The 15,381-nt window shown below is 40.3% G+C and overlaps 1 protein-coding gene across 1 annotated transcript in view; it reads left to right on the top strand.

Moving 5' to 3' along the window:
- LOC124605795 (copine-8-like) overlaps positions 1-15,381 on the top strand; it is a 204,133-nt gene that overhangs the window by 92,479 nt on the left and 96,273 nt on the right. Inside the window, exon 6 of the mRNA XM_047137687.1 lies at positions 11,464-11,752. Coding sequence (XP_046993643.1) covers positions 11,464-11,752 — 289 coding nt within the window. The remainder of the gene's footprint in view (positions 1-11,463; positions 11,753-15,381) is intronic.

Raw genomic sequence — 15,381 nt, 5'->3', positions numbered from 1 at the left:
ATTACTCCACATTAAGGTTGTCTTAACACGAAAAGGGGTGCACAGTGCTGCACCAAAAATTTTTGATCACTTACCCAGTGACAGAAAATGTCTGTCAGACAGAAAAGTAAAATATGACAACAAAGTGAAAAAGTTTCTCATTGACAACTCCTTCTGTTCCTACTGTTCCATAGAATAATCTCTGTTATTGTAACGTGTAAAAGGTGATGGGTAGGTAATTCACATCTGTAAATGTAAAATGGCTTGTTCCATGTCAGTAAAAGTATTGTGCGTAATGAACAATGGAACATGAAGCTATCCGTCTATCTAACTAACTCTCTCTCTCTCTCTCTCTCTCTCTCTCTCTCTCTCTCTCTCACACACACACACACACACACACACACACACGTTTTTTTGGTTTAGTGTTGATATTTTTTCTGGTTTTTTCCCTTCACATTTGTTTACTGTTTAACTATAACATTTTAATTATATTACCACTGTACCATTAAAAAGGCTTTTATTCTGTGTACCCCACTCTTGATGGGTAGCATCTTTTTCAATGTTGTTCACTGGTATGGTACCCTCTTTGGTGCTTATATTCAGTTAACGTCTGATGACAACCTACACCTACATCTACATCTACATGACTACTCTGCAATTCACATTTAAGTGCTTGGCAGAGGGTTCATCAAACCACAATCATACTATCTCTCTACCATTCCACTCCCGAAGAGCTCTGATTTCTCTTATTTTATTTTGATGATCGTTCCTACCTATGTAGGTTGGGCTCAACAAAATATTTTCGCTTTTGGAAGAGAAAGTTGGTGAGTGAAATTTCGTAAATAGATCTCGCCGCGACGAAAAACGTCTTTGCTTTAATGACTTCCATCCCAACTCGCGTATCATATCTGCCACACTCTCTCCCCTATTACGTGATAATACAAAACGAGCTGCCCTTTTTTGCACCCTTTCGATGTCCTCCGTCAATCACACCTGGTAAGGATCCCACATTGCGCAGCAATATTCTAACAGAGGATGAACGAGTGTAGTGTAAGCTGTCTCTTTAGTGGACTTGTTGCATCTTCTAAGTGTCCTGCCAATGAAACGCAACCTTTGGCTCGCCTTCCCCACAATATTATCTATGTGGTCTTTCCAACTGAAGTTGTTCGTGATTTTAACACCCAGGTACTTAGTTGAATTGACAGCCTTGAGAATTGTACTATTTATCGAGTAATCGAATTCCAGTGGATTTCTTTTGGAACTCATGTGGATCACCTCACACTTTTCGTTATTTAGCGTCAACTGCCACCTGCCACACCATATAGCAATCTTTTCTAAATCGCTTTGCAACTGATACTGGTCTTCGGATGACCTTACTAGACAGTAAATTACAGCATCATCTGTGAACAACCTAAGAGAACTGCTCAGACTGTCACCCAGGTCATTTATATAGATCAGGAACAGCAGAGGTCCCAGGACGCTTCCCTGGGGAACACCTGATATCACTTCAGTTTTACTTGATGATTTGCCGTCTATTACTACGAACTACGACCTTTCTGACAGGAAATCACGAATCCAGTCACACAACTGAGACGATACTCCATAGGTCCGCAGCCTGACTAGAAGTCTCTTGTGAGGAACAGTGTCAAAAGCTTTCCGGAAATCCAGAAATACTTAATCAACCTGAGATCCCCTGTCGATAGCAGCCATTACTTCATGCGAATAAAGAGCTAGCTGCGTTGCACAAGAACGATGTTTTCTGAAACCATGCTGATTACGTATCAATAGATCATTCCCTTCGAGGTGATTCATAATGTTTGAATACAGTATATGCTCCAAAATCCTACTGCAAACCGACGTCAATGATATAGATTTGTAGTTCGATGGATTACTCCTACTACCCTTCTTAAACACTGGTGCGACCTGTGCAATTTTGCAATCTGTAGGTACAGATCTATCGGTGAGCGAGCGGTTGTATATGATTACTAAGTAGGGAGCTATTGTATCAGCGTAATCTGAAAGGAACCTAATCAGTATACAATCTGGACCTGAAGACTTGCCCGTATCAAGCGATTTGAGTTGCTTCGCAACCCCTAAGGTATCTACTTCTGAGAAACTCACGCTAGCAGCTGTTCATGTTTCAAATTCAAGAATATTCCATTCGTCTTCCCTGGTGAAGGAATTTCGGAAAACTGCGTTCAATAACTCCGCTTTAGCGGCACAGTCGTCGGTAACAGTACCATCGGCACTGCGCAGCGAAGGTATTGACTGCGTCTTGCCGCTTGTGTACTTTACATACGACCAGAATTTCTTTGGATTTTCTACCAAATTTTGAGACAATGTTTCGTTGTGGAACCTATTAAAGGCATCTCGCATTGAAGTCCATTCCAAATATCGCGCGTCTGTAAATTTTAGCCAATCTTCGGGATTTTGCGTTCTTCTGAACTTTGCATGCTTTTTCCGTTGCCTCTGCAACACCGTTCGGACCTGTTTTGTGTACCACGGGGATCAGTTCCATCTCTTACCAATTTATGAGGTATGAATCTCTCAATTGCTGTTGCTACTATATCTTTAAATTTGAGCCACATGTCGTCTACATTTGCATAGTTAGTTCGGAAGGAATGGAGATTGTCTCTTAGGAAGGCTTCTAGTGACACTTTATCCGCTTTTTTAAATAAAATTATTTTGCGTTTGTTTCTGGTGGATTTGGAAGAAATGGTATTGAGCCTAGCTGCAACAACCTTGTGATCACTAATCCCTGTATCAGTCATGATGCTGTCTATTAGCTCTGGATTGTTTGTGGCTAAGAGGTCAAGTGTGTTTTTGCAACCATTTACAATTCATGTGGGTTCGTGGACTAACTGCTCGAAATAATTTTCGGAGAAAGCATTTAGGACAATCTCGGAAGATGTTTTCTGCCTACCACCGGTTTTGAACAAGTATTTTTGCCAACATATCGAGGGAAGGTTGAAGTCCCCACCAACTATAACCGTATTAGTGGGGTATTTATTTGTTACGAGACTCAAATTTTCTCTGAACTGTTCAGCAACTATATCATCGGAGTCTGGGGGTCGGTAGAAGGAGCCAATTATTAACTTAGTTCGGCTGTTAAGTATAACCTCCACCCATACCAATTCGCACTGAGTATCTACTTCGACTTCACTACAAGATAAACCACTACTGACAGACACAAACACTCCACCACCAATTCTGCCTAATCTATCTTTCCTGAACACCGTCTGAGACTTCGTAAAAATTTCTGCAGAACTTATTTCAGGCTTTAGCCAGCTTTCTGTACCTATAACGATTTCAGCTTCTGTGCTTTCTATTAGCGCTTGTAGCTTTCCCAGCACAACTACAACAATTTACAACTACAATTCCGACTGTTCCTTGATCCAAGCACGTCCTGTATTTGCCATGCACCCTTTGAGATTGCAGCCCACCCCGTACTTTCCCGAGGCCTTCTAACCTAAAAAACTGCCCAGTCCGTGCCACACATCTTCTGCTACCCGTGTAGCCGCCAGCTGAGTGTAGTGAACTCCTGACCTATTCAGCGGAGCCCGAAACCCCACCACCCTATGGCACAAGTCAAGGAATCTGCAGCCAACACGGTCGCAAAACCGTCTGAGCTTCTGATTCAGACCCTCCACCCGACTCTGCACCAAAGGTCCAAAGTCGGTTCTGTCAACAATGCTGCAGATGATGAGTTCTGCCTTCATCTCGTAAGCAGGACCGGCAGCCTTCACCAAATCAGATAGCCGCTGGAATCCAGAGAGAATTTCCTCAGATCCAAAGCGACAAACGTCATTAGTGCCGACATGTACCACCACATGCAGCTGGCTGCACCCTGTGCTCTTCATGGCATCCGGAAGGACCCTTTCCACATCAGGAATGACTCCACCCAGAATGCACACGGAGTGCACACTGGATTTCCTCCCCTCCTTAGCCGCCATATCCCTAAGGGGCCCCATTACGCGCCTAACATTGGAGCTCCCAACTACCAATAAGCCCACCCTCTGCTATTGCCCGGACCTTGAAGGCTGAGAATGATCCTCTGAAACAGGGCAGGCAGCTGCATCTGGCTCAGCCAGAGACAGTGCCTGACACCTGTTTGTCAGATGCACCGGGGAGGCTTTCTGATCAGCCTCCGGGGATGTATTTCGCTGCCTGCCGCACCTTGGAATGACCTCCCAATCAACCACAGGCGAGAGCTCAGCCCCACTGCGGGCAGCAACCGGGGCAACCACAGCGGCAGACCGATCTGGGGACAGACGGGACGAGGTTGATATCCCCGTGATACCCAAGTCCGGCTCCCCACAGTGGTGCCCACTGGCAACAGCCTCAAGCTGCGCGACCGAAGTCAGCGCCGCTTGCAGTTGTGAGCGAAGGGATGCCAACTCAGCCCTCATCCGAACACAGCAATCACAGTCCCTGTCCATTCTAATCGATGTTGAACAACATTTACTGAAACACGAGTCCATGCATAGATAACGCAAGGGAAACACGCAAAGAATGTATGAACTAAGCTGTACAAATGCCTAACAACTGTGTTACAATCTGCCTGAATTTACGATTACAGTAACTAAAACTCGAAATTACACCTCCTATACGAAACTCACACGCAATTTAAGTTAGAATCTATGAAGTAAACACTAAAGCGCAATGCTACAACTCTCAAATACTATAATACGCCCGAAATTTATGAATTAAACAATGCAAGTACCCAAAAACACGCAAAGAAATTAAGAATTAAACCATGTGACAAATAAGTGAGCTAGGAGTATACGACTTGCTGCTGGCAGCTGCTTATCCAACGGCGGCAGGGAGCACCTTATAAGCCAAAAGCTGGTTAACAAAATAATTTAATACTGTAGAACATGTTTAAAATGAGTTCCTTGTAAACTGAGGCACAGTGTCTGCCCTGTGTCAAGACTTTCTGTCACTCCGCACGAATCCTGGAGTCATTCAGGTTCACAGTATTTTTTCTGACCAAGATTGCAAATGTAAGGCAGTTGATGGTTTAGAGGAGGGACTTCTCACCTCCCTTAAACAAAGTTCATACTCTCTTACTTCCATAAGATGGATCTTATTCAAACTCATTGGTCAGTCCAAGTGTAGAATGGCCTGATGGAGACTGGCTGTGTAGAGCATTTTGGCATGTTTCATTTTGTGTTTTATAACACTCTCTTTTTGGTAGCTGCTTCTTTGTTGCTCTTGGCACTTTGCAGAACTGTTTTGCTTTTCACCGTAGGGAAAGTAATGAGGGCTTTGCATGTACTGTACATGCAAAGCAGATGAATGTGTGTGATTTGTTGGAACTGTATATTTTATGGTTCAGCAACAGCACTCATTTGGCTATTTCTATCACTTGGAGCTCCTGAATATTCTGTAGCTTTAATTCCATGCTGTGTGATCACCAAAGTTATTGATGAAGAATTCTATAAGGGAGCAAGTAACTCCTGCTTCATGGGCTGGTTTGCTACACATTGCTGCCCTCTGTAAGCAAGAGTTTGGTGGCTACATTGCTAACACATAAAACACCACAGCAGTTAGGGATATATGGGCACACTTTCAGGTGGAGGAGACCTGCCTTAACATACTCTGGCAGCTTTGGCAAGTCAGAAATTACAATAAAGGCTCCAGTCTTTTGAAACTCACTATTGATGCGCTTCATCACGGTTCATACATCTGTTACACCTTCATCAGACCATTGCATCAGAAACTGCTTAATATCTGTGTCATATCATCATGGCAATAGACCACATTGCTTGATAGAAGGGAATTATACTTTTCTGAGAAAAGAGGTTATTACCCTAGCCTCTGCACTTGGGCAGCTTATCAGCTTGTTCCTATTGGTAATGTCCTATTCCTTAGTCATTTCACTTAATTACACACACGAGTGCTCTCTGAGTATAAAAAGGAGACGCTTTTTTAAGTGTCCCTTCTTCCCTTTTAGAATTATAAACACATTTTGGTAAAACTGTATCATGTTAATGTTTATGTGTCAACATCATTGTTGATTGCTCTGGAGACTAGATTCTCAAGTTGTCTTCATTGGTTGGTTATAGATACAGCCAGTAGCCCACTTAAACCACTGGAGGGTTTTTGTTTTATGAAACATGAGCCATTTCCATCCAGTGACCAGTTAGGGAAATAAGAGTCCACTCGGCTAGGGCCTCAGTTGCCAGGGTAAACATTAAACAGCTCGTGTGTTGCAGGTTCTGTTCCCTGCTAAAGATTGTCTCACTCAACAGCCATACACGCCATCAGCATGAAGCACACCTTGAGGATGTGGTTGAGGTTTCTTTTTTAAAGGAAGTTTTATCATCTCTGCGATCCAGGCAGTTACGCAAAGTTGTCCGTTCCTTATAATAAACAATTGATGTCCAACATTCTGGTCACTAAAAATGCTCAGAGTTCATGGTTACAGAGGATTGGCAGTGCTGTGACCCCAACTCACGAACCTTGGGTTCACCAAACCTGTACCCAGCACAACTCACTAGCAGAGGCAGTGTGCATTACACCTCCCCTGTCCACCTTGACCCTCACTGTAACAGATAAATGGCGAGAAGTGGACCAGTTACTTGGCCTTTTTGTTATCTAGATCTGAAGCCCCTTTGTTTTTCTTTCTGAAAGCATGTTGGGATTTCCAGTGTATTGAACCCCAGCACAATATACAAAGAATCTTTGTTCCCATATTGTGGAAGTCAGTCCCCAGGAATTCATCATCTCATGTGTGATTTGATCAACAGCAGGTTGTGATGCTTTTATCAATTCTAATGAATAGCTGTTCTAACATTTCACGTAAAAAAGAATTTTATATGATTTGTATGTTGTGGTCATGTTTTTTACTTATAATAGTGAAAAGGGTGATGCTGAGGGAATTAGATTAGGAAATGAGACACTTAAAGTAGTAAAGGAGTTTTGCTATTTAGGGAGTAAAATAACTGATGATGGTCGAAGTAGAGAGGATATAAAACGTAGACTGGCAATGGCAAGGAAATCGTTTCTGAAGAAGAGAAATTTGTTAACGTCGAGTATAGATTTAAGTGTCAGGAAGTCATTTCTGAAAGTATTTGTATGGAGTGTAGCCATGTATGGAAGTGAAACATGGACGATAACTGGTTTGGACAAGAAGAGAATAGAAGCTTTCAAAATGTGGTGCTACAGAAGAATGCTGAAGATAAGGTGGGTAGATCACGTAACTAATGAGGAGGTATTGAATAGAATTGGGGAGAAGAGTAGTTTGTGGCACAACTTGACTAGAAGAAGGGATCGGTTGGTAGGACATGTTTTGAGGCATCAAGGGATCACCAATTTAGCATTGGAGGGCAGCGTGGAGGGTAAAAATCGTAGAGGGAGACCAAGAGATGAATACACTAAGCAGATTCAGAAGGATTTAGGTTGCAGTAGGTACTGGGAGATGAAGAAGCTTGCACAGGATAGAGCAGCATGGAGAGCTGCATCAAACCAGTCTCAGGACTGAAGACCACAACAACAAACAACAACAGTGAAAAGTTATAGAAAATGTGTTGTGACACTGAAGTAATGCAATCCCGGACCCATGAGCATATATATCTGACGAATGTCCCCTGAAAATCTGTACCTGTTTTTTTGTTATTCCCTGTCATCATCATCATCATCGTCATCGTCGTCATCCCCCACGTCTATCCATCTTATTTGATGGGTTGGCATAAACTTCCCTCCCTCCCTCCCTCCCTCCCTCCCTCTCCCTCCCTCTCCCTCCCTCTCCCTCCCTCCCTCTCTCTCTCTCTCTCTCTCTCTCTCTCTCTCTCTCTCTCTCTCTCTCTCTCTCTCTCTCTCCCTCTCCCCCTCCCCCTCCAGTACTGTCCCTTGTCTCTGCTATGTGTCAGATTTCGCAAAATCCTTTTACCTCAGTCGGGTTGCTCCTCTTGGTTTTTTGTCTCTGAGCTTCAGATCATGAGTTAGCCTTGGTAGCCTGTTAGGCATTGCGTGTGTCCAAACCATTCCAGCTACTGTGAGGTTATTTTGTGTTGTAGTCCTACACCTTGTGCCTGTTTTGGATTTCTTCATTTAGTATTCCATCTTGCTGTGTCTTTCTGACAATGTTTCACAAGTCAAACTGAGCATGTAATAGACGCCACAGATGACTCTCAATTTTTAGTGGTAGTTTCTTGTTCCAAATTAGGCCTTTAATTATTTGATAGAAGTTGCTAACTGCTTGAATTATGTAAGTGATTTCTTTGTCAATAGACAACACTCCCAAGATATTTGAAATGATGGACCTTGTGTAGCTGTTTCCCCTTTGTTTTGACTTGTCATGTTGGTTGCCCACATCTCTTTGACGGTTATCTCACTTCTCTCCCAGCTGAAGATGATCTTTAGCAGCTTCTGCCCAGATGTTTATTTGTACGTGAAGGTCTTATTTAGAGGCATGCCACAGATACATATCATCAGCAATTAGCATGAATTTCATTTTTTTCAACTCCAATTGTTTGATGTGCTTTTCTATGGATCTTTTTCATTATCTATGTCTGCATTTACAACTATACTCTGCAAACTAACATGAGGTGCACGGCAGAGGATACGTCTCATTTTACTAGTTACTAGGGTCTTTTCCTGTTCCATTCACATATGGAATGTGGGAAGAATGATTGTTTGATTGCCTCTGTGTGTGCAGTAATTATTCTGATCTTATCCTAACAATCCCTATGTGAGCAATACGTAGGAGGTTGTAGTATATTCATAGAGTAATCATTTAAAGTCAGTTCTTGAAACTTTATTAATGGACTTTTTTGGGATGGTTTACATTCTGTCTTCAAGAGTCTGCCAGTTCAGGTACTTCAGTATCTTTGTGGCATTCTCCCACAGATTAAACAAATCTATGTCCATGTGTGTTGCCCTTTTCTGTATACGTTCAATAACCCCTGTTAGTCCTACCTGGTCTGGGTCCCACACACTTGAGCAATATTCTAGAACCAGTCACACGAGTGATTTGTAAGCAATCTCCTGTGCAGACTGATTGCACTTCCCCGGTATTCTACTAATAAACCAAAGATTACCATCTGCTTTACCCATGACTGAACCTATGTGATCATTCCATTTCATATCCTTTCAGAGCATTACACCCAGGTATTTGTACAAGTTGCCCAATTCCAACAGAAGACTTATTGATATTATAGTAATAGGATACTCCATTTTTGTGTTTTGTGAAGTCCAAAATTTTACATTTCTCAACATTTCAAACATGTTGCCAATCTCTGTGCCATGTTGAAATCTTTTCAAGATATGACTGAATATTTATGCAGCTTCTCTCAGATAGTACTTCATTATAGAGAACTGCCTCATCTGCAAAAGCGTAATTTTACTATTAATATTGTGTGCAAGGTCATTAATATATAACAAAGGTCCAAACACACTTCCTTGGGGCACACCCAAAGTTACTTCTACATCTGACGATGACTCATGATCCAAGATAACCTGTTGTGTCCTCTACACTGAAAAGTCCTCAGTCCAGTCAGAAATTTCACTTGATACCCCATATGATCAAATTTTTGACAATAAGCGTAGATGCAGTATTGAATCAAATGCTTTTCAGAAATCAAGAAACACTGCATTTACTTGGCTACCTTGATCCAAAGCTTTCAGTATGTCATGAGAAAAGTGCGAGTTGGGTTTCACATGATCAATGTTGGTTGGCATTGAGGAGCTCATTCCGTTCAAGATACCTCATTGTGTTTGAGCCAAGAATATGTTCTAAGATTCTACAACAAATTGGCATCAGTGATTTTGGATGGTAACTTTGTGGATTACTTCTCCTACCCTTCTTGTAGACAGATGTGACCTGTTCCTTTTTCCATGAACTGGGCACGGTTTTTGTTCAAGGGATCTACGTTACATTATAGTCAAAGAGGGGCTAACTCAGTCGCAAATTCAGTATAGAATGTGACAGGGATTCCATCAGGGCCTGGAACTTTGTTCAATTTTATTATTCCTATACATCCAGATGATTTTTATTGACAACCAGTTTCAGTCTTGTAATAGACCATCAGCAGGTTCCCATATCATAATAAAAGACTCAAATGTGAATCTGAGTAACAGACGCCACTACTGGAAAAACTTATGTAATGAAAATGGCTTCTTCTTGTGGTTTTTAGTGTGCTGGGTCGTAATATGCAGCTTTAATCATATATATTTCATATACTGTTCCAATTAATAAAATACAAATTAGAAATTTTGGTAGCCGTGATTGCATTGGCTAAGAAATGTCATAACTGCTATGATAAGCTCTTGGGATACTCATCCTTTTGTGAAAGAAACGTGCAGATCTGAAAAAAAGGGAGCGACTTTGTGACAGCATTGCTCAAAGAAGAAGAATGTTTGAATTATTTTTGTGAGAAGTTCCTCATCAATCACAGTGAAAATGAAAGATTGGTTTATTGGAGGTGACATTCAGAAAATGATGTTCCAGTCCAATTTTGAATCAAATGTGACTCCAGATGAAAGGGTATCATTTGAGTAGGTTGTTACTATGTTGTGAAAAGGATTCACGTTATATTTATGTTGTAGAGAACATACAGGAAGGGGTAAAGAAATTAGACTGTTTTGATGAGCCTCAAAATTCACTTCTTAAACATTCATCTTACTTTATTTACTGAAAGTTTAGGTGATGTCTGTGAAGAACAAACAAAATGTGCGTGTGTCAGAGTCTTCAGAAGCCAGTATCGGGGCTGCTGGAATATTGGTATGGTGGAAGACTACTGTTGGTCAACTTGTGGAAACATGCAGTTCATCAGAAAAAAGTAATATTAGATGCTTTAAAGAGAAGAGAGAAAATAAGATATAAGACAATGGACATATAATTCACATTGAAAAACTGAATTAATTTTCATTCCAAATAAGGTGTTTTGCTAATTTTCCAGTGTAAATTAGGTGTTTTGCTAATTTTTTTAGTGTATAATGAAGTCACGTTACGACAATTCTATGCATGATACAAGAAACCCAATCAGATTTGGATTCAATACCCAAAAATTTGTTTGATTAAGTCTGACAATTTTTTTCCCCGTGTAATCAAGTACCATCAAACTTGAGCGATGAGTTCTGAATTAATCTGTCAGCTATAAAATTGCTGTGAAAATATCTGTAACGTGAAGCCCAGCTAATTACATTGAACAAAAGACTGCCATGATTAGCTGGGCTTCACAGTTTCAGATATGTACATGATAATTGTGTTGCTGACAGAGTAATTTTCTAAGAAAACACAATGTATATTGAAACTTAACTTAACCTGTAAAACTGAGAATTCATACTTCATTGATCTTCTACATTGTAAGGTGGAGAAAAGTACATTTTACTTCAATTGAATATGACTAAAAAAGCTAGACAGATTGATGAGGTTGGAAACAAAACAGTCAAATTTATTTACTGTTATTATTTTTAGCTGTAAAAGTGGTGTACAATTATTTCTATATCCATCCTTTGTGTTGATTTTCTTTGTTTTAGCTCTGACCCCTTTCTGGAGTTCCAGAGAGTTGGAGAAAATGGCAGTTATCATGTAGTCCACAGGACAGAAGTGATAAAGTGGACATTGAATCCTAACTGGAAACCATTTGTAATGCCAGTCAGAACCTTGTGTGCTGCCGATATGGATCGCTCAATTAAAATTGTGTGCTACGACTGGAACCGCAGTGGGAGCCACAGCCTCATTGGTGAATTCTGTACAACATTACGCGAACTCTCAAATGGTCCAGGACCTGCCACCGTCTTCCACTGTATACATCCTCGCAAACAGGTAAGATGGAATATTGGCATTGAGATATAGTTCAAGAGTAAAAATAAATGTATATTTAATAGAAATTATATTAGCTTTTTCTCTTAATGGTATTGCTGGTTAACTTGTGTGCCAGCTAATAAAAACTAAATGGTGTAAGTTTTAAATGCTCAGGCCTTTCTTCATTACTGAAACATTTTTAAAAAACTCCAGTACTGTATTTAGTCAATATCTTAGAAAACAAAATTTCAGAGTAGTGCCTTTTCAGTATTACTTCCAACAGAAAGTGTCACATACTTTGAGTTACATCAAAATTAATGATGATTGATTCTCTTGCTTTCCGCTTCATTCAATAAGGCTTTGAATTGCATTTAAAACATTGTTTATGACTCTTCTCTAATAAGAGTTAATTTGGAGTTGAAATGACTGCATATGTTGGTTGTAGGTCATATATTGGTGTGATTCTTGTTGAGTCTCTCGGTAGATGGGATTATGCTAGGCGTGACCTTCACCTCAACAGGAAAGGGAAGGGTAAACTAACTGGGCTAATAGCAGAAAATTTAAGGGGTGGTAAGCACTGTTATAACTGGTAAAATACCAATGGTTGTAGGTGTCACAAAAGCACCTTTTTTAGGATGGGGGGACAGAAAAAAAGAGTTTTAAGAGGGGTTTGGATTGAAACAAATCTTCAGTTTGAGAAGGAAATGAAACAGCATAATTCTGGCATACTGCAACAGCACAAACAGTTGTTAGTTAAAAATTTTCAGCAACAAGCAAAAATTTTATTTCCATCCAATTTTATCTCAGTCAGTGTGAAGTGTCAGCTATCTTCATTGCATCAGAATATTCAAGGATTAAGAAATGAAATTAATGAACCACTCTGCATTAATGAATTAGTCATAAAACCCAGCTGATATAATCTGCTCCTCTGAACATCATTTGACCACTGGTATAGTTGTGTTAAATGTACAGGACTTAGGTTAGCATCTCACTTTTTTAGAGGAGAAATGGAGAAAGGAGGAATTGCCATATTCATCAGGAACTGTCATAAATTTAAGAACATAAATATTCAAAAATTTTATGAAGAGTGGCATATGGAGCATGTGCAACAAGTAGAATTTTGTGAAATCTCCTCCATAATAGTAAGGTATTCTGAGCATCTACATATAACTTTAATCTGTTTATAAATTACAACATTTATCCAGTTAAAAAACAAGGTTTTTTTTCCAAAATTCGTCATTCGAAAAACATGGGGTCATCATATATTGGCAAATTAAACTATTGCAGCTGAGATCAACATTTTTACAGTGTTTGATAGATTAATGTAGGGGTTGTCTTACATTTACAGTTGAAGCTTTGTCTATAGAGGTTTCATACAAATTTATTTAGAAGAATTCCAAAGGTTGGGGCTTAGCATACAATACTTTTGTTTGAATACACTCGAGATTTCCTGACACGCCGAAGCGCTCAATATTATCGGTCTTGCTCGAACAATAACATGACATTTGACTCATGGCACTAGTGCAATGGATACATGAAAAAACTGTCAACTGGTAACCACAAAAATCCAATGCTCTGCATTAAAAAAATTAACAATTTTGTGAGACACAAGAGGAAATAGCATTAAATTATATCAACTTACAATCTTTTGTTGTATTTGAACAGGTTTGCAAAAAAAATTCTCTTACATGTATGGATACCCCACACTTATATTTACGTGCTGCTTTTTAAGTAAAGATACATTCAAAGGTGAAAAACTTGTACTTCAAAAGGCATTACTTGATTCTGAACCCAAGTCAGTTTATTTGGTTATTAAAAACAAAGAGGGGGGTTTGCAGATGAGAAAACTGTTCATGTATTAGAATACTGGGGATAAACGTTGCCAGCTTTTATCAGTCTTACAGTGAAATGAAACGAGAAAAGAAATTAATCCAGAATTAAATGTCTAACAATTGAAGCAAATCACATTATACTGATTATACTGACTGCAGTTGTTACCACAAGAATAAAATACAGTGGAAAGGCCTGTTGTGGAAAAGCAAAAGTTTGAGATGTGGACTGAATCGGGATTATAATCTTTTATTTATGTATTAGTTACTGTTGTTACGTATGACTTGCACCCTTGAAGATGTTGCTGTCTGTGTCAAGCACAGCATTACGGAAGGCCTGAGGAGAAACAGTGACATCAGCTTGGCTGAGAAATATTGTGAGTATAGGGATGGGAGAGGTGAGTGGACAGTGGATTTCATATGGGAATCTATACTGCATACTTTGGCTTGTTGTAATCATTTTTAAACTGCAGTTTGCCTCAGTCCATTTGTACCTGAAATCAAATTGATTTTAAAATTGGGTAAATACTTAACAATAGTATACCTTTCTAAGGAGATGCTAAAAATGTAGACTGGGGCCAGTGGCATATTTACATGTTTCCTGCAACATTGTTTCCAATGCTCACCTTGAGGTATGATGGGAACTGTAGGGGGGGGGGGGGGGGGGGGGGGTCAGCTGCAGTTCTACACAGCCAACAAGAGGGTGGCAGGCAGATGATATGTTTTTGTAGCAAAAGAAATTGTAAGATTCTCATGTCCACATAGAAGTGAAATATACTGCTTGTTTGGAAAAAAGACATCACAGCGTATTTGGAAGAAACAATCAAATATTTGTGACAGTGAAGATACAAGTTTCCTAGGTGTCCTGTTAGGGTGATGATTAAAAATGATGGTACCACAGATGACAGGCTAAACAAAAAAGACAGTGAAGATAAAAATTAATGTAAACAATTTCTTTTTGTTTATCTAAAAACAAAGATGGTGTAACTTACCAAACGAAAGCGTTGGTATGTTGATAGAGACACAAACATACACACAAAATTCAAGCTATCGCAATTGCTTCATCAGGAAAGAGGGAAGGAGAGGGAAAGATGAAAGGATGTGGGTTTCAAGGGAGAGGGTAAGGAGTCATTCCAATCCCGGGAGCAGAAAGACTTACCTTAGGGGGAAAAAAGGACAGGTATACACTCGCGCGCGCGCGCGCGCGCGCGCGCGCGCACACACACACACACACACACACACACACACACATATCCATCCGCAGTTGTATGCAGCCTAGATCTCAATATTCAGGGCCTTTCACACAAGTGTCATTTTGAGTGCCCCAAATGTGATAAACGCAAACTCGCTAATTTGGGATGTGATTGTCAGGTTAGCTCCTGATCACGAGTTACAGGCTATGGTGTTGATGTTGTCCTATCCTTCTTTTGCTGACATTGCCCAAATAGCAGAATTGCATGAACTTAAAGCAGTTGCAAGGAAAGTCCTTGCCATCTTGAAATTTCCATCATGGTTTGCTGCAAGGCATCATTCAACCCAAACAAAAAAGCCTCCTGCTGATCAATCTCCAAATTGGGCACCACCAGTAGCTGCAATAGCACATCAGCATTTTCTAGTCTTTCATTTCAGCAGTCTAGGTGGGTTGACTGTAGAATGTCTCTACATGGATCAAATGTGGCACATCTTTTTCCTCCTGTGTGATCGGCGTAGTGTTGTCCAGGGGTTCTCATGCTTGCCACAGAGGAGCATGCATCACACTTGTTCAAGGCAATGGACAGGTGGCTCAATTCAGTGTGCATGGTAAACAGTTTCCAGTGCCCA

This window comes from Schistocerca americana, chromosome 3, assembly GCF_021461395.2.
Source record: "Schistocerca americana isolate TAMUIC-IGC-003095 chromosome 3, iqSchAmer2.1, whole genome shotgun sequence".
NCBI lineage: Eukaryota > Metazoa > Arthropoda > Insecta > Orthoptera > Acrididae > Schistocerca > Schistocerca americana.
Note: the sequence above shows the minus strand (reverse complement) of the source record. Positions and strands in the feature narration are given on the sequence as shown.